Here is an 18905-nt window from a genome sequence, read left to right on the forward strand (position 1 = left end):
ATAAAAGAATGAAATGGAAAAGCCAAAAGCACAATATATCAGTGATTTACTGCATAATATTGAGAAAGTTACTGGCAGAGTCAAATATCAGAATTACTTTGTTGTCAGTAATAGCTTGTCTTCCTATAAGTCAGATGCAGAGTGTGGTCATCTGGCATAAATCCCTAAGACATGATTGTGAGAGGGCCATTATGGAGTGAATAGGACAGAAGATGTGATTCCAGTTTGACTCTGATTGTGAAATTCAAGTATTCTTAAATACTTTTCACCATTATGAAAGATCAAATAATTATTTTGATCAGCTAGTATGGGGGTTAAAACATAAGAAATACTCATTAATAGAAAATACTTAGAAATATACAAAAATCAGAAAAACAAGAATACCACTAATCCTCAAAACAAACTCTTATGCTTTCAATTAAACTGTATATTTTCTATTACACTTCCTAGAGCTGCAGCATTTTTCTGGTGCTTTGCATTTTTAAATTTCTTTCATGCAACAACCCACTGAGCTGGAATATTGTCATTATTATTGCCAGTTTCCAAAGAAAGAGGACAAGGTGGAGATATTAAGTGACTTGCACAAGCTCTCTTATCAAGTCTGTACCAGAGCTAGGATTACAATTTGGAAGCTCTTGACTTCTTGTTTGGTATTCAACAGCCTAGACCATGACATTCCTCAAATCCAATTTCAAACTCTTATAAAATAATAGAAGAAACATAAGGGAGCAAAATGCTAGTCAAAAATAATGCTACCAAAAGTTTTGCCAGAGACTTCAACAGCACAAAATTTGTCTACCTATGAGCTGATTATAGCACTTCCATGAGCAATAAATAACAGACTTTACTTTAAAAATGCATGAAAAATTTTCCAAAATAATTTTCTTCCCTTAAAAATAATTTGAAAAATTTCTTCATATCAGCTCTGCTATGCTTAATGTCATCTGTCCCAAAACCAGCTTAGTACATACCAGAGAAGGATTGAAATAAGAAGTGTGGTGTTGGGGAAACATCTGACCATGACATTGGTACCCTTATTACAGCCAGTTTTAAATAATAGCTTTATATTCTAAATCATTAATACAATTCATCAATTAAAATTTCAGAAGATGTTGTACATTGTGACTGTAAACTCCCTTGAGGGCAGAGAAAATTGATGGAGTTTATTAGGAAGGTTAGAAATATAAAAAATAATAGTAGGAGGCCATCTTACTTGCCAAGGCTCATTTAATCCTCACAGTGATATGAAGCTGAAGAGAAAGCACAAAGACAGAGGAACAGTGCCAAATGACACCAAGCATTTCTACTGAACACAAGATTAGCTGGAAATAACACATGACAGCAAATATAGCTAAGATTTTTTTAGATGATCCATAGTATCACGAAGTAACCAAGTGACAAGAAAGACAGCAGTCCGGCACATTTTACTGCCACTGCACCCAAAATTGAAGACTGAAAACAGATTAAAACAACCATAGAAAGTTGGAAATGCTTTAAAAATTATTAAAAATTCAGCAGGAATGAGTGATTAGAGAAGATTAAAATAGCTTGCTGCATAAATGATAAATGATGACTTAAAAGAGATGAGATAGCTGGCTACAAATAGATCTGGTCAAAATATTGGAAGTGAAGTTTACCTTTTGCTTAAAAAAACAAACAAAAGACCCAAAACTTGTTAATTTCATTCTCCAAGAACCTGTCTGACAGCAAGTAAAAGCAATGCATCCCAATACAAAAAAATTCCATTATCATTTCCTGGATAGACATATCCAGCACATAGATCCAAAGAAGACATGGTAAAGTATCAAATTTAACACATTATTTTAATTGCTAATTAAAATTAGTAATTAATTTACTAATTAGTATAAAAAATGTCCAAATTGTGCTCTCTCTCCTTGAGACGTTTTGAAAGGTGAAGTATTACCTGTAGGACAATAGCTAAGGTCCCATTATGGAATCTGCTAAGTGACATCAATGTCCAAATCTCTTAAATATACCCTTGAAGTGTGTATCTCTTTAAGAAATTACACAGTTGGATAATGCATGATCTTTACTCCAATTTGAACCCTACTTTAAATTCCGAATAATTCTTAGGTTTTTGTTTTGGTTTTTTTTCCTGATTTCACTCTATGGTTTGCACAGTTATATTGGTATGTGCTATCACGATTACTTTTTATCTTAGCCACCAGAGTTGCATCTTGACAACATATAAATCAATCCTTGTATTTTAAAGGGTTTAAATAAGGTAGAGGAAGGAGGCACATACCTGAGTACTCATCAAATATTTTATCAGAGAAACATATTTCTTTACAGGGTTATTTTCTACATCCTGAGAACAAAGAGCATGTGAATAGGAGGGAAAATCCCTACTTTTCTCTGCTGACAGGTTACATTTCCTCCAGCCCATTAAGGTGGGAGAAGGTTCCAGCACCATGTGTTAAAGAGGCTAAAGATGCCGCTCCATCCACCTGTACAGACCTTCTCCTTTTTCCTCCCACTCCTTGCTGGTGATACTACTCCTGAGATAGACTGCACTTCTTCCCCCTACTGTTCCAAAAGCTTCAACAGCTAATGTAAAATAATATATCCTTGAAAGTGTTTATTTTTGTTGGTATGTTACTATTAACCCCTAGTTATTTAAATTTTTTTTACGACGTAGATATGTTTTATTCACCTTCCACGAAGACAGTATTTGTCTCTTTAAGAAGAGTGACAGCAGAAGATGAAGTGAGGCCTGCTATATCATTTTATCTTTCAGTGCTTCATTTTCTACAAGGTGTGGCACATTGATGCATATTGTCATTTATGCAGCTCCAGAAATGCTAACTTGAAGGGAGCATTGTCCGTGTTACAGACAAGATGTGTCAACCCCTTCTTTAAAGTAATTGAAAGGAAGCAATTAAAAAAGCTAAACCATATAAAAATAAATAAACAAAAAACCAAACTAATTTCTTAATAAATAAAAAGGCAGAATATCTTTAAGAGAGAGAGAGAGAGGAAGCATATTCTTTGACTTTAATGATGACTGGAAAAGCCCAGAGTATTTTGATGTGAATTTAACTCAGAATCTTATGAATATTTTTTCTTTATTTCTGTGACCTAGATATTTCAATGAAAATGAATTTAAAACATAAAGAAGAAAGAATTTCACCAAGACAAAATATATTTTATCTGATAGCTTTCTGTCCTCTCTTCCCTCCTTCTCATTTCTGACAGCCATCATGAAATATCCAATAGTCATGTTTCCAACAGATATAAAAAATTTTATAGGGGTTTTGTCAAGTAGTGATTTGATGGAGATAAAATACTTTTAATGACTACTTATTAAAGCAATTAATATGAATATTGACTTTTCTCCATAAAATGCCAGTAAAGTACCAATGCAAGATAAATCTATGTGTAGGACATTTGATGCACAGAAGGATATTTCAAATGCTTAAATATCTTAACATTTTCTGCAACTCGATAAAAATGCTAATGTTATCATTGTTTCTAAAAGTTAATTGAAAAGTAGAGAAAATATTTTAGGGCATAATCTTTTTTTCTTGATCTAAATTTTAATAATTATTGATTCTTTAAGCTCAAACACAGCACATCACAGAAAATCTCAGCTATTAAAGCAACAATTGAACCTTGATATTGGCAAAAGTTCAGCTTTTAACCGAGACCAGCAGAAGGGCAGAGATTGCTTGGAAATGCTGAAAAGAGCAAAACCTGAGGTGTTTTGGTCCAGAGACTGATCACATCACATAGTGCTGCCTTTTGTCTATCTAAAGACCAATACTGTGATGTTTGATTTTTTGCCAGAATGTTCAGGTTGGCCCCCAGATATCCCAGCAATTAATTTCTCACAGTCTGTACTTCCTACTGTGGATTTCATTGTGGAAACAAACATGAGTGTTCAGCCCTGTGTCTGTAAAGGGCTTTATCTTTTTAAGAAGGATTTGCAATAATCAAATATGCACTATGAATCTCAGTGTGCAAGCATCTTATAATAAATAGCAAAATTAAGATTTCGAATTTAATGGTGTTTAAAGTAACTTTTCAGTGATGGAAATTTTCATATTTAAAAATGTTTCTCCACAGAATTACTCTTTTGCTATCACACACATCTAGTACAGGCTGTTGATTACTTACTGGCCCAGCTCTAAACATGATCTCAAAACAATTTTTTTTTTTTGTTTTGGAGGGGGGTGGTGGGAGAAGGGAAATGAAAGTGAATTTGATTTTTTCCTGTTTCCTTTGTAACAAAATATAACTACATGAAAGTTTGACATTAAATCTCTATAAAAGTAACACTCTATTATTTAATTTTCAGAGAGGATTAATTTCCCTTAAAGATTTTAAATTTTATTATTTCAGTTTTTCTTCAGTAAACCCTATTTTTTCCTAAAGACACTGCAAGTAATACTTAGTTTATTCAAATCTGTAGACTTTTCTCTATTTAGTTAAAAGGTTTTATTGTTGAAAGGAAAGAAACAGCTCTAAGATGAAAGAACATAAATACATAGAAACTCCTGAAAGTATTACTAAATTTAATGAAGACAATTTTTTAAAGCAAAATTAGGTATAGATCTTAGGAAAAAATGAAAATAAGAGAAAATGATAAGAGAAAAATCCAAGTCATCAATAGAAATATTTCCTATTCTTCTAAAGAGATTTATCTTATTTTTCTAATTATAACAGGGTTGATACAGGTTTGCCTTGTTGGTTAATTCAGCATAGAAAAATGCATAAGGACAATTCCAGAGACAATATTTCAGTATTTGGTAGAAATTTTAATTAGAAGTCATGGGTTCCTTTCAGTATTTTAAAATAAGAAACAGTTGTACAATTGGGAAAATGCTGAAATGAGTTGCTTTCACAATTCCTTTAACTAATACCCTCAAACTTTTATATATCTTTAAATTTTTCTTGCATTTTTACCAACTCGCTGTCCGTTCAAAGGCATATTTTGCATTTTACTGTGTGAGGAATCATTGTTAAAGTGCATAAAGCAGCGCAGGGAGCAGAAGTCCAACAGGACTTTTATGATCATGCCTTGACCCTACTCCCTAAAAGAAAAGCTTGGGAGTTACTGGAATGTAGAGCTTGACAAGTTGTTCTCTTTCTCTTTGATTCAAGTTTTGTGTTTTCCCTGCACTGGGCCATGGCACAACTGGAAAGGGATTGTGGTCTTCACTTGGTGCCAGGCACAACCCCAGAGGGGAAGCAGCTGTGGCATGGAGCTGTGCCTTCACATATGCATTCTTTATGGAAAGATGATGAGTTTCACAGCCACAAAGTAATGTATTGTCCTGCTGGTGCTTAGACAAACTTTGTCAGAAAATGCTGGAAAAGTGAAGGAAGCCAAGACTTGAATTCTACTCCCTTCTTTTGCACTTCAAATTGACTGATTTAAACTTTTCACTTGTACGTCCCGGATGATAGGAATTTCATTTTAGGAAATTGTGTTTTCATTCCAGTTTGACATATTAGAAATGTTAATGTTTAAGAAAGAATTTTAGAGATCTGTGTAGTAAAAGAAATGGCCTAATTTATTACTTTTTTTTTAATTATACCAAGATGAACTAGTTACTTCTTGGTAGAATAATTAAATCAGCTACAGCGTAGAACAATGCTGTATGTAATGAAGTGCATTGAATAAATATAAAGTGCACTGACAGCTAAATGTAATTTGTAAACCATTTTTTAAAGGATATGCTCAGCATATAGGAGGTATTTATTACCTGAAAGGATCACTTCAATAATAGGAAATTAGCAAGATACCTTATTAAAGGCTGCAAGGAAATGAGATTATTTCAGATATGTTTCTCTCATTATTTCATTTATTTCTGTATTTGTATGAGGTACAATGTTTGTGATTTTACTGATAGCTCAGAGAATATGGGTATAATTCAGCACTCACAGATGTATATTGGAAGTGAGGTGTAGAAGTTGCCATGAATTTTTTCACATTGTAATGAAGATCCCACAGATCTTTGATTTTTTTGAAATATTCACAGTTGTATTATGACCAGCAAGGCAATCAAATTGTTAGTATTATTCACACCCTTTGAATTTCTGCAGCACGTTTTCCTGACTGCTCATTTGAATATGAGAGAACCCACCAGACAACTACTTTTCTTTGTGTTATAAAAATAGTTAAATTTGCATTGCAAAGAACAACTACAACAGAGAAATATTCAATGTCCTATTCAAAGTCTATTTAAATTAGTACATAGAAAAACTGGGCAAAACTGAGGATTTTTATGAAATAACAATAGTTCACCAAATCCCATGTTAAATGGCTAAACAACAGAGGAAATGCAGTGTAGTAGAGTGTTTAGAAAACATTGTGGTGGTAATGCATGTGGTAGAAAATGTTGGTGGTGATAAATAAAGTGTTTTGTTCCATATACTTTTCATGGGAATCTTGACTTCTGGCAGATTTTCTGTAGATTTTTTTTCTCCATGGATTTTTAATGGTCTGTTGGTCATGCTTAAACATTCCAACAGATGTCACATTGTTGTGTTAGAACTTATATAAAAACATTAAAACATAGCACTTAGTCAAAAAAATGCTGGTCTGAAGATTAAAAAGTGGAAACAGAGGCACTAAAACCATCTTACTGAAGAATCATGCAGCAGTGGAAGAGACAAGTGTACCCTTCCAGGCTACTGCTTTCTAAGCCAGTCATACTTGTGGTAAACTACCTCTATGTGTTTACTAAAATAACCAGCTACCAGCTCAATCAATGTAGATAGTATCAGATACTAGATAGATAAGATGCTAAGAATTGTATAAGCACAGATACAGCTTTTTTTCCCTGGATCTTCACAAAGATAAACACAATACTCTCCACGGTAAGTTTTCCCAATAGAGCGGTATTTGAAGTGCTGTGTAACTCAGCAGCACAGGGGATACCAGTTGTTCCCTGTCCATCAGCAACTGCACTAACCTTGTTATTCTTATACCTTGTTACTCTTATACCTTGTTATTCTGCTGTGTTACCTCTTCAGTTTGGGTCAGTAGGGCTCTTAAAGCTAACATGGCTGTGCTACTGTCATTTTGACTCCTGTACAGGTGTAGTACAGGTGTATGTAATATAGGGTTAAACTTCCTGGGTCCCAGAAAACACCAGCAGTCTACTTTATGCCAATGTCGATCTTCGTGTCCATTATATTCACATTTTGTAAATGGTTTGTCTTGATAATATTACAGTAGTAAGCATACTACTTTGAATATTCTCAATATTCAGGTTAGCTATATGCAGACATGACTTCAAACATGCACAATCTGCACAGCAATCAAGAAATATACAGTATTGAATTTGTCTTATGATAAAGGTCAGAGGTTTGTGTTCAAGGCAGTTTTCCTGGTTTTCCAGGATGAAATGTGTACATGCATACAGTATGTTATGTTTCCACAATGTATTTAAAAATAAATAAACTTAGAGGAAAACACCCTTTATCTTATTTTCTTCAGTGCTTTCTCCAAATACTATAACATAAAGTTGCCATGCTGAGTTGTTAATCAAGTGAAAGCTATTTGACTGGCAACTCTGCTGCACACATTCATTTAATAAAGCAGGCTGTTTGCTGAGATTTAGGAGGACTGCCCATACATCTCTCTTGTATGTTCTTGGCTGGAAAGTGGGGTTTGGATTCTCTGGGATGGAGGCAGTCAAAGTGCTGATGGCTGTGACTCTGACTGTTTTGTTCAGCAGGTATTCTGTGGAGTTTAGTGACAATGGTTCCTTTTTCTAGCTTCATGTATGGTAGCTACTGATTTAAAATACAAAACTTCCGATTTAGATGTTCAGAATAGAAGCTATTATACTTTTTCATTCTGAGAAATGAACTGACTTTTAACTGTGAAAAGTATATAACTGGATTCTCTTCTTGCCTGAGTTGTTACTCGGATCTAATCAAAAGTATGAACAGGTTAAAAAATAGTAGCATAGTTCTTGGCTGTAAGACATGGCCTATATTTTACTGCTGCATAAATGACCTTTTTCTTACAAAATAAGTTTTCTCTACTTAAAGATATGCATATTTTTTACATTTCTGTGGTCTACTAAAGCTAAAGAGAGTGCAGTGGTGCAGTGCAGATGTGGGACAATTTCTTTTATTTCATTTCCATCTAAGTAAATTGACGTAAATATGTAAATAGACAGACCTGCTTGAAGGCAGAATTTGCATAGGAATTATGAAAATCACATGCACTTCAGAGGGGTGAGGTGAGATGAACACAAGAACTGTTGGGTTTTTTTTCTTCTTTTACCAAATCTTTCCCAGAAATAATGTGGTTATTCCCATCAGAGATTTGCTGGGATGCATTTCCACCTGTGACCTCAGATAAAAGAGCAAAGAAGCAAGAAAATCTGTGTTCCTAGAGTTAAAGTGGTTTATTTTTCTACTTTTTAATTCTCAGAACATAAACTGCTGTCTTTTCTCACTTTTTTTTTGGTACTGAATTTAGAGGGAAAATTGTTCTGATAGAAACATATTGATTGCAGTAAAGAATTGTATGTTACCTGCCTTGCACACCTCACAGCGATATTTAACTGGTGAGAAATGTGCTCTAACTGACACCAAACAAAAGCAGAGTTGTTTTTCATTTTAAGAGTTTGCTCTCTACGTGGCCTTGAATGTTCATTTCTTTGACAGTAGATAATGATTCATTCTCTTGCTTTGCAGTTTCTAGATGGCTAAGTACTTAAAAAGTCAATATTGAATTTCTAAGCAGAAATCCACATATGATTACAGTAAAGCTCTGCTATCACAGCATTATATTAAGTGATGTATTGGTATATTCCACATCTATAAAAATAAGAAGTTTAAATTTTACTTTTGAGCAGTATTTTAAAATGTGCCATGTTGATTTTATTGATAGTTTGATTCTTCTGAGTCGAGATTCACCCAAAGTGAAAAATTAAAAGTGAATTATTGCTGGAAAAATCATCCAAAGTCAGGGTAACTGTATGCTAAGAAACATAATTCTCTTTGTTCTTTATTTAAGATTTAAAGCCAAGTGATCCAACCATGACTGGCAAAACACAGACGAGCAATGTCACCAATAAGAACGACCCAAAGTCCATCAACTCCAGAGTCTTCATCGGTAATCTGAACACAGCTATTGTCAAAAAAGGTGACATCGAAGCAATCTTTGCAAAGTACGGGAAGATCGTGGGCTGCTCGGTGCACAAAGGTTATGCCTTCGTACAGTACATGAGCGAGAGGCACGCCAGGGCCGCGGTGGCAGGAGAGAATGCCAGGATCATTGCAGGGCAGCCACTAGGTAAGGAGTTGTTAATACCATTGAAATGCTGCTTTCTCTTTCCCTTCTGTTTGAAATATCACCTGCTGATGGTGCCTGCAGGACTAGTGAGTTTGTTTGCCCGTGTTCCATCTCAGCATATTTCCAGGATTTTGGGACTGAAAGAATGTTTAACATATGATATGTTACCTAGGTGCTACAAAATATTTAGCCCTATAAACTGCTTATTTATTAAACAGATCTCTTCCGAAAACTTTATACTTATTTGTAATTCCACTGTAGTGAACATGATTACTCTTGTGAAGAAAAAAATGACTATTTTTTTCATAGAATCTACTTTAGTAAATTTACTGTAGTATAACAGGGCTCATCTAATAGATGAGGTTATCTTTCATGTAATGAATCTAAAATGATACCCAGCCCACAGATGTGTCAGATGTTATACCGAAGCAACAGAATGCCTTTTATTTGTCCTTGAAATCATGGCAAATCAAACTATAACAGCATTATTTAGAGAAGTATATTATTAAAAACTAAGATTGCAGGTTTCCCACATAATACTGTAAACATTGTTCATCTGAATTCTAAATAAACAAAAGAAAAAAAAGTCATATTTTTCTCTTCTAGTGCTTTGTCATGAATGCTTAAGTAAAACCTAGTTGTTATATAATGCAAATTTTACCTCTGGAAAATATTTTTAATTACCTATGTAGGCTGTCAATGATAAGCCCTGGAGTCCATTCTTAGACTTAGTCATATATATACAGTAGTAATGTGCAGTACAGCAAGATGTTTGGTAGGATTCAGAAGTCTTTCACTACAGCTCTGAACTGTATTGCTCATATCCAACACCAAGTGTGTAATGGCTACGTCAGGAAAAGGTGAAGTGTAGCCAGTGTTTTGGCTGTAACAAGACATAAAGAATCAATAAGACTTGTTCATTTTCAGTGTTGCAGGCTGTGGAAATCTATTTTTCTGATTGTTTGCAGAAATTGAAGCATTTGTGTTACATGGACTGTTCTTTTATCACAGTTGTTGAACAGTAATTTTAAGTTTTATATTTTAACTACTACCTTTTGGGTTCAAGAAAAAAAACAGATTAAATAATTTCAATTGTATTCAAGGGGAGATTGCTTTAAAACTTCATTAGGAAAAGTCATATAGATGAGTGAAATAAAAGAACTCAAGTGATAAAAGCAAGGCAGCAAAGTCAGTCTGTGGGATGGCATTAATAGAGGACGTTTCCTGGAGCGGTGTTCTCCAAGCAATAGGCCATGTAATGCCATCAGTGCATTACTTACAGCTTCTTGCACACTGGTCTGACCAGATTTTTTAAACTGTGTTTTCCTAAGGCAATAGATCTGTTATTACTATGATTACTGTTGCTAGACTCTTCAAGTATTTCTCGTGGCATCTGTAATATGCCAGGCATTTTGTACAAGGAAATGCACTTGCACTACTCTGTGTACTTTTGTGCTTTCTGTAGCAGGGAAGTGAATTTGTTGCAAAGGAAATTAAGTGACCAATAATTACGTGAACTGTTTGAATATTTTAATAATTACAGAAATTATTTACTCAATATTAATTTTCAGCTGTTTAATCTTAAAATACTTTGATTTTTCTGCACATTCTCCTGATAGCATATTCATACCTCAGTTCTTAATATATCAAGGAATACAAAGAATAAGCAAGGTGAGATTTTCTTTTTTCCTTCCAAATTTGCTCTTTTTTATATGTGAAATACAGTTGCTATCGGTACGGTTTGGCAAAAATAATGAATTTGTAAAGGTGGTACTTCTCATTAAAGAAATTGGTTCTATGAATTATTCTAATTGGCAGTAGACATTAACAGTCACCGCACATTAAAGAGTAGATGACTGAGAAAATTTACTTGGGATTTTGACCCAGAACATCTTAGGCACAAATAGTGCATTATTGTGAAACTTCTTGATGAAAATTACTTTTTTCTCTGTCCTGAGAGCTTTGCATTCTGAAATAGATAATACTAATGAATTTATGTCAGCAGTCAAGTTTTGGAAAGGGACAAGAAAATCCTGTTACAGATGTACAAATAAACTTGTTTAACATAGCTGAATTTTCTATTAAATTGAATTAGAATAAATTAGTAATATGAGACTGGATGATAAGCAGATAAGGAAAGTTATTTGAACAAAGGAATATTTGAAAAATATTATCTCATGGTACATGCCTGATACTACTATACACTCTAGTACTCAGCACCTCACAAAAGAAAGCATAACTTTATTTAGATTGTGTTAATAATGTACATTAGCTCTTTCGTGGTATGGTCAACTTAACCGTTTACATTAGCTCCTGCCTTTTGTGGACTAATGCCATTCAATATGATGCAGCTCTATTATCATTCACTGTATGTATCTGAAATTTAAAATTGAACCTGTAAATTCTTACAGCTTTTTAGAGTGCCATACAGTTCACTGCATATCCTGTCTAAATGTTTCCTCTGAGGTGGAGCCACAAAACATTAGGCTCAGTAGGTATATAACAAAGCATTTTGTTTAGCAAATTCCTCAAACTGGATGTACAAATCTAAAACATTGGTATTACCCTAAGTCTTTCCAGCTTCCTGTGGGTCATTATTATTGGCCTGTTATTGGTCTCATCCATCAACTCTGAAGTGTGTAGTGGTCAGTGATATGTAATGGTGGTGCCATGGATACTGCAACTTGACGGAAGAGGATTTCATGAGCTGTGTGATTTCCAATCTTCCTGTTTCATAAAGTGCAACACACTCTAAAAAGTTGTGGGGTAGAGATCGTAAAGGAAGACAAAAAAATATGCTTGGGAAATTTATTGCTATTATTGTGAAGTACAGTGTAGTTTCTTGAAGTAATATTATGTCTTCATGGGAATAGCATGTTTTCCTGCCCTCAGGACAGAGACAGGTCAGTATAGGGTACAGGAGTCTGCTTCACAATGATTATTTTGTAAATTGCTTCAGGCTGGAGTTGAGAAAATATTGAAGTTGTTCTAGGACAAAACTGCAAGTTATGTTCTTTGTTGTGGGAACACATCCACACTATTAACTCTTCTCAAAAGTTTTTCTCCCTTTTATGCACATGTGTGAGTTACAGAATATTTGTGCATATCCACTTCCTTTCCAAATAGGACAAAGAGACAGGATGAATAGGAATTATTCTGAGGAAATAATGAGTCTGTGAACTTTACCAAGGGTGATTTCATCCTTCTCTGGTGAGCAAAGGATTAGACACCTGCTTGCTCAAAAATGAATGGTGCAAGTCCCTCATTGCAGCTGTGGGCTGAGGAAATGAGCTGTAACCTTTCTCATAGTGAGGAGCCCAAGCCTGAACACAGGATTTGAGGTGCAGCCTTACTAATGCCAAGTGCAAAAGGATAACACTGCCCTGGTACTGCTGGCCACAGTTTCTGATACAAGCCAGGATGCCATTGTCCTTCTTTGGCCACCTGGGCACACCCCAGATCATGTTCAGCTGCTGTTAACCAGCACTGCTGGACTCTTTTCCTCCAGGCAGTATTCCAGACATTCTTTCCCCACTCTGTAGCTCTACATGGGATTCTTGTGACCCAAGTGCAGGACCCAACACATGATCTTATTGAACCTCATCCATGGCCTTAGCCCATTAATCCAGTCTGTACAGATCCCTCTGTAGTGCCTCACCTCCCACCCAACATGGTGTTGTCTGCAAGCTTGCTGAGAGTACACTCCATCCCCTCACCCAATCATAAATAAAGATTTTAAAATAAAGATATGCATAGCAGCTTCTGTCTGAAATTCTGGTATAACTATCACATCAAGTTCTAAATCATAATGTCCCTTTGATTATTCTTGGTTAATAGTTCATAGCCTTCTATTTTATAATACCTTAATTATTATGCTTAATTTTTTTTTCCATTTTTGCGCACATTTTTATACCAGGATAATTCCTTTAACTTAAGAATTTTTCTTCATTTGTGCATATAAGCCAGGGCTTATACAGGTATCTTATTACAGGTATCTTATCAAAACAAGTTAAATGGTCTAAGGCTTGTACTTTTGTTCTTTTTCATGAAAGACACATGGAATTTCATTATTGGATCCTTAGGAAAAGGAAAGATTATAGTACCAAGACTACAAGAGATGCTGTAGTTCTCCAGCTGATGCCCTTTTTAACTAATAAATTAGTTCCTCTGTAGCTTGAATCGTGTTCTGTTGCTGCAAATATTACTCACCTGTGTCGCCTTCAGGTCTAAATTAGATGCAGTCTCTGAATACCAAGTGAGTGTATATTGACCCATAGTCTAAGGTAAGATGCTGGTTGCAGATATTTATTTTCAGAGACATACTCTTTTACACATCCTTTTGAGAAGCACAAGAGCCCTGAAGGGGCTTTTTAAATTATTACTACTCAGTAGAAAATATCCAAGGTGAATAGCAGGTAATAAAGGGAGATTTTAGAGAGGCTCAACATATACCTTTGCTGCAAATTGAACTGATGTGATAATAAGGCTGTTTTATCTTTTGTTTCTCTTGCCTCCACTCAAAACATATCTTTTCTATTTTATGTTTGTAATGTCTAACAACACTGAGAGACTTACATGTGTATTTGTAGAACAAGGACTCTCCAGACTGAAACAATTTTTCACCTCAGTCTGAGCTAAAGAAAACATTAATTGTGTAGTGAAAGTTTCTGTCTTAAAAGGAATAAATACTTTTGCTGTTTTAGTGGACTAATTTGTGAAAAAAAGCATTTTGACAGAAAAAAATAACAGATTTACCCAAATTTTCTGGATGTCTAATTTTTATCTAAGCCAACGATAGGCTAAGATAAGAAAGTTGAATCTAAATTAGGGGTTATTCCATTTCCACTTAGTCATCAGTTTTTAGTCAGTAGCAAGGAAGCATAGCAATCTTTTATTTGAACAAACATAAGTCATGATTTATTAGAGCAATCTTGGTACTCTTACCCACCTACCTCCTACTAATGTAATTGCAGGATTTATCAGGAAAGCAATGTTGTCTTGTTTTAAAGTGGAGCAGCAACTGAAAAGGTTTCTTATTTTGCTTCTATAAATCTGTAAATACTTGAGTTTTAATGTGGGTCAAAACATTCCAGGCAAGGACAGACTACCTAAAGCAAACTCTTTAGCATGGACTTTACTGATATAATAAAAAAGTGGGAATATTTAGATATTTTGATGTATATTTTAAGGAAATATTAAAAATAGAATAATTATGTACACATAATTATTAATAATGTATTCAAATTGTGTTTTAAATCACATATCATTAGGAGATTGTGTATTGCAATTTTCATACTACTGGACCAGGAAGGACAACACACTTCAAAGAAAATTCTTTGGTCAGTTGTAATTTCTGCAGGCTCACATTTTGATATACTGTACTTTTACACCGTGGAGCATTACCCCATGGAGTAAATAATCTGAGGACTGTAACTCAGTAATACGCACGTAATTTTCCAAGCAAGTGAGAGTTAGAAAGCAAAGTATTTACGTTCTGATGAGCCATGATAACTTTATAGCATATGGTTTTCAACACTTGAAAGTTGTCCTTCAAAGTATATTATATTCTTCTGATAAAATAATCCACTTTTTAATTAATAGTGTTTAAGCAAAAGCAAAATCATGCTTGTTAACTTCTATATAAGGAATTATCATTATCATGTAAGTTTGAGAATAAAAAAGTTTAATAAGCAAATACTTGAATCAGTAAAATAAATTATCCATAAACCTATAAAACTTGTGAGATGTAGTGAATCTTGGCTTGCTGTGGGGCGGACTTTTGCATTTGCTGAACTCATATAATTATTTGTTGATTACTTCAAAAGTGATACAAATTTCTTTTTGTAAAATAGCCATCAACAACCAGGCCAGGTTTTGAGGAAGTTTATTTGATCCAGTACTTTTTTATGTTGAACTAAACATAAAGTAATGATAAAGCAAAAAGACCAAGTGGTCTTCTTACAAAATCAAACAAACAGAAACAAAACCTAAAAGATAGTGCATTTGTAGCCAAGATGAACGTAATGCCTAATGTCACAGGAACCTAGAGTGAAGCTGGGGATATCGACCCTGGCTTGCACTGTCTGTACTAGTCTTTCCCACTAAATCCCATCTTAGTAAATGTCTTCATCATCAAGCCCTCAGGCACACACAGATTGTTACAGAACATCTGAAAAATCATTAATTATATTTCCACAGTTTAGCTCAGAGGAGCTAGATTTTGCCCACTAGAACTAACTCTTCTATTCCATAATTACAACCTGTTTCTATATTTGGGAACCATTGTAATCCTGTTTCAGCCTACTCTATGCAGGAACAGGGATCCTGTCCAAAAACCTATCTCATAGGTCTCAGCCTATTTTGCTGAGACGCTTTGCTACCCATGCCCTTGTGGTCTTGGTGAGACCTATGCAATAGTACACAAATGAGGGTCAAGTATTACTGCAGAGGACCTTGGATACAACAATCTTTCTTCATAGAGTCTTCTAATAGTGGCTAATTTTCATATGTCCCTTACTGTTACACATTTTGATGTCTCCCAATACTTTATACCTTCTATTTTTGCAGTAAGATCCTGCCGCCATAGCAGCAGATTATAAACCAGTTTCATGCTCTTGAACAGAAAAACATTATTAAATCTTGTTGTCACTCCACAGTCCTGTTTCTTCTGCATTTCTGTAATCAATATTTCCTCATCCTATATTCACATTGACATGAACCATTCTATGTGCTATCCATGCATGTAAAACAATTCGTATAAAGGTAGGAAGGGAGGGTCGTTTTTAACAATCATCCCTCAGCAGTTCAGGGCAGGACACGGTTACACAATTGATGTATGCTTGTTCCAAAAGAGCAAGCTGAATTCTTCATCATGAAAGAAAAATCCATATTTTAATAGAATGACCTGATTCCTTAGATTGAGAATCCCTGGACTAAGAAAGAATGAGATTGAGTCCCCATATTTCACAAAAGTTTCTATTTCTCTCTTAGTGAGACTTGGTCAATTCCAAGTTAAACTACAATTTAAATCTATTTTTCATGTTCAGAAAAGCACATATCAATAAAATAGTTTAGTTATGAGGTGAACTTAGGGGGATGAAGTTTTCCTTATTGCTTGCTTGATGTTTCTTTCTGTGAAATTCTTTATATTATCATAAAGTGAAAGTTTGCAAGGTTTTTCCTGGAATAAGATTTTGTACTTTGAGCAGCCTGATATCAGTTCATGCAAATGTTAAGCATGCCCTCCATCATAGTGCCAAAAATGATGACCTGATTGCTTGCCATCAACAGATGTTATTGAAAGAAAACCTTTCCTTCAAGGCTTTATAAAGACGCATAGAGATATATATTTAGTCTTCTGCATGGGCAGCTCATCTTTAAAATCATAGACAAGGTCTTATTATGGGATCTATCTAGGTCCTTCTCTGCTGTTTGAAATGTCTGTATATAGCACATGGTCCATCTGCAGAAAATGTTACTTTTTTCATAATTTCAGCCTTGGGTTTCATAAACACTTTAAGTCTTCTTTCAAGATGGATCTGATATGTCCTTAGTCATTTTGTAAGAGCTTTTCAAAAAATTTAGATGATGTTATCTCAAAGACCTCTGTATTAAGCCTTTCTTATGTTCATATCTTGATGAGATTGTTATTTTTGGGGTTTTTAGCAAACCATATCCAGAGGGTCCTTCTGGATTTGAAGTTAATGCTGTTTTATTTCTGTTGCAGGTCTGTAAGAAGCTTCCTTTGTGACAGACAGAATTCTTTACCTTTTCTTAAATTTACTTTCTTTAATTAGTGACTGCCGGGACCACTAAAATTGTATAGCAAATCTATAATGTTAAATGCTGAACTGTTATAACATGAAGCAGTGATAAAAACATTGTTGTGATAGGTTCTCTCATAATATTTGTCTCAAAGTGCGATGTGTAATGCTCAGTACAGAAACAAGAACTATCTCTAGGATGCTCTCCAATTTTTGGTTTGGTATGCTAGGAGGTCTTGTAATCTACAGCTTCACTTTTTTTGCTTGATCTAGCTTGATTTAATTTGATAGACTATTTTCCATTCATTTGGCTTCTTTAATTTCAGATAGAATCTCAACAAGAATGAGTGATATTTTCTTGATCATTTGACAATACTTCACTGTTTCACTGGTACTGATGCCATTAGAGTTGCTAATGTCTTATCACCTGTTTTTATTAATGTGTGCCTGCCATATATACTTTTTTTCTCATTCTTTTGTTAAAACATTTCATTGGGGACCTCTTTCCAAAAGATATATGTAGAAATTCACTTCTGCTATGGGTTGTATGGAAAGGGCAGAGAATCAGAAGATTTCTTATCTAAATCTGACAGGCCAGTTTTTATCTTTCTAATCTGTAATTTGAGGCATGGAGGTTTTCAATAAGTATTCAGCACTGAATGGTGACAGGACAGAATAATCCTATTTTAGTGTACTGCAGACTCTGGGTAAGCCCCAGCCCTGTTATTTGTCTTTGGACTACGATTGCTAAAGCCTTGAAATAGATTTGCCTCCCAAGTTATCACTCAGCTGTTTGGAGGAGGAAGTATAGCAAATTTTTTTCCTGCCAGAATACTGATGTAGCATAAAAAATTCTTCTTGTAATCATAGCCTAAATTCATGGAAGCTGGTGTCTAGCATGATGAACTTTTAGGATCACTCTTCCTGTTTCTTTCCCTTTTTAACAGCAAAATGAAAGTGTTCTTTTTTCTGTTTAGCTTAACAGAGACAAGAAATGTTTTGAGGGCACATTTGCTCTCTCAGGTTTGATTTCATGTCTTAAGCCTACTTGCATTTCACACCTAAGGAAAATACAGTGGAGGAAATCTGTTTCTTTCTCAGGTTTCACACTTAATCCTACCATTCTTTCAACAGCAGACAGCCTCATCAGCAAAACTGTGTAAGTCATGTATATTGGGGGAAAAAAACCCCAAAGTTAGTTGTTTAGAACTTATTAATAATTCAGTTAGTTTTCAGCACATCACACTGGCAAAGCAAAATTCACAAGCAAAAAATAAAATGGAGATTTGACAAATTAGATGCTCTTATTCTATAATACTTCTCCCTTTTCCAGAAGAAATGTTACTGTTAATGAGCTCCACCAAAAGCTTATGAAGTTTCAAGTAAAAGTAATTTTCTAGATATTTTAATTACTCAGAACTGAAAACTATTCATATCCTTAATTGTAATAGCCCTTTAAGTGACTTCAGTACCTCCTAAAAAATTAATGGAAACTGAATCAGACTTTTTTCATGGCAAGACTTATAATTTTCAAAAGGCCAACTGGAAAAGGATTAGGCTGGATTTTTGTTTACCTTAGAGAATACATTGTTTTACTTAGAAAATGATAATATATCTTTAAGAAGACATTGTCTCTATTCCAACCCTGCATGGAATTTCTAATTTGATATACATGTAAGTTCAGATATGTGAGTTCCTCAGCTTTCTCACACTAAATGACAACAGTCAGGTGGCTGAAAGCTGTGAATATACACTAGCTTGCCCCCAAAAGAAGTACAGTCATTTCCACAACTAAGGACTAAAGGTGCACAGGAGTTCCTTGAAAGTCTTTGCTTCCATGAGTAAGATTTATTTACTTT

General features: G+C 34.6%; 1 protein-coding gene across 4 annotated transcripts in view; it reads left to right on the plus strand.

The window, feature by feature from the left end:
- RALYL (RALY RNA binding protein like) overlaps nucleotides 1-18905 on the plus strand; it is a 373569-nt gene that overhangs the window by 175843 nt on the left and 178821 nt on the right. For all 4 annotated transcript variants that reach the window (XM_036400853.2, XM_036400827.2, XM_036400819.2 and 1 more), the window contains one exon: nucleotides 9005-9283. In XM_036400853.2, coding sequence (XP_036256746.1) covers nucleotides 9028-9283 — 256 coding nt within the window. In that variant the 5' untranslated portion in view covers nucleotides 9005-9027. The remainder of the gene's footprint in view (nucleotides 1-9004; nucleotides 9284-18905) is intronic.

Source organism: Molothrus ater, chromosome 1 (genome assembly GCF_012460135.2).
Source record: "Molothrus ater isolate BHLD 08-10-18 breed brown headed cowbird chromosome 1, BPBGC_Mater_1.1, whole genome shotgun sequence".
Lineage (NCBI taxonomy): Eukaryota > Metazoa > Chordata > Aves > Passeriformes > Icteridae > Molothrus > Molothrus ater.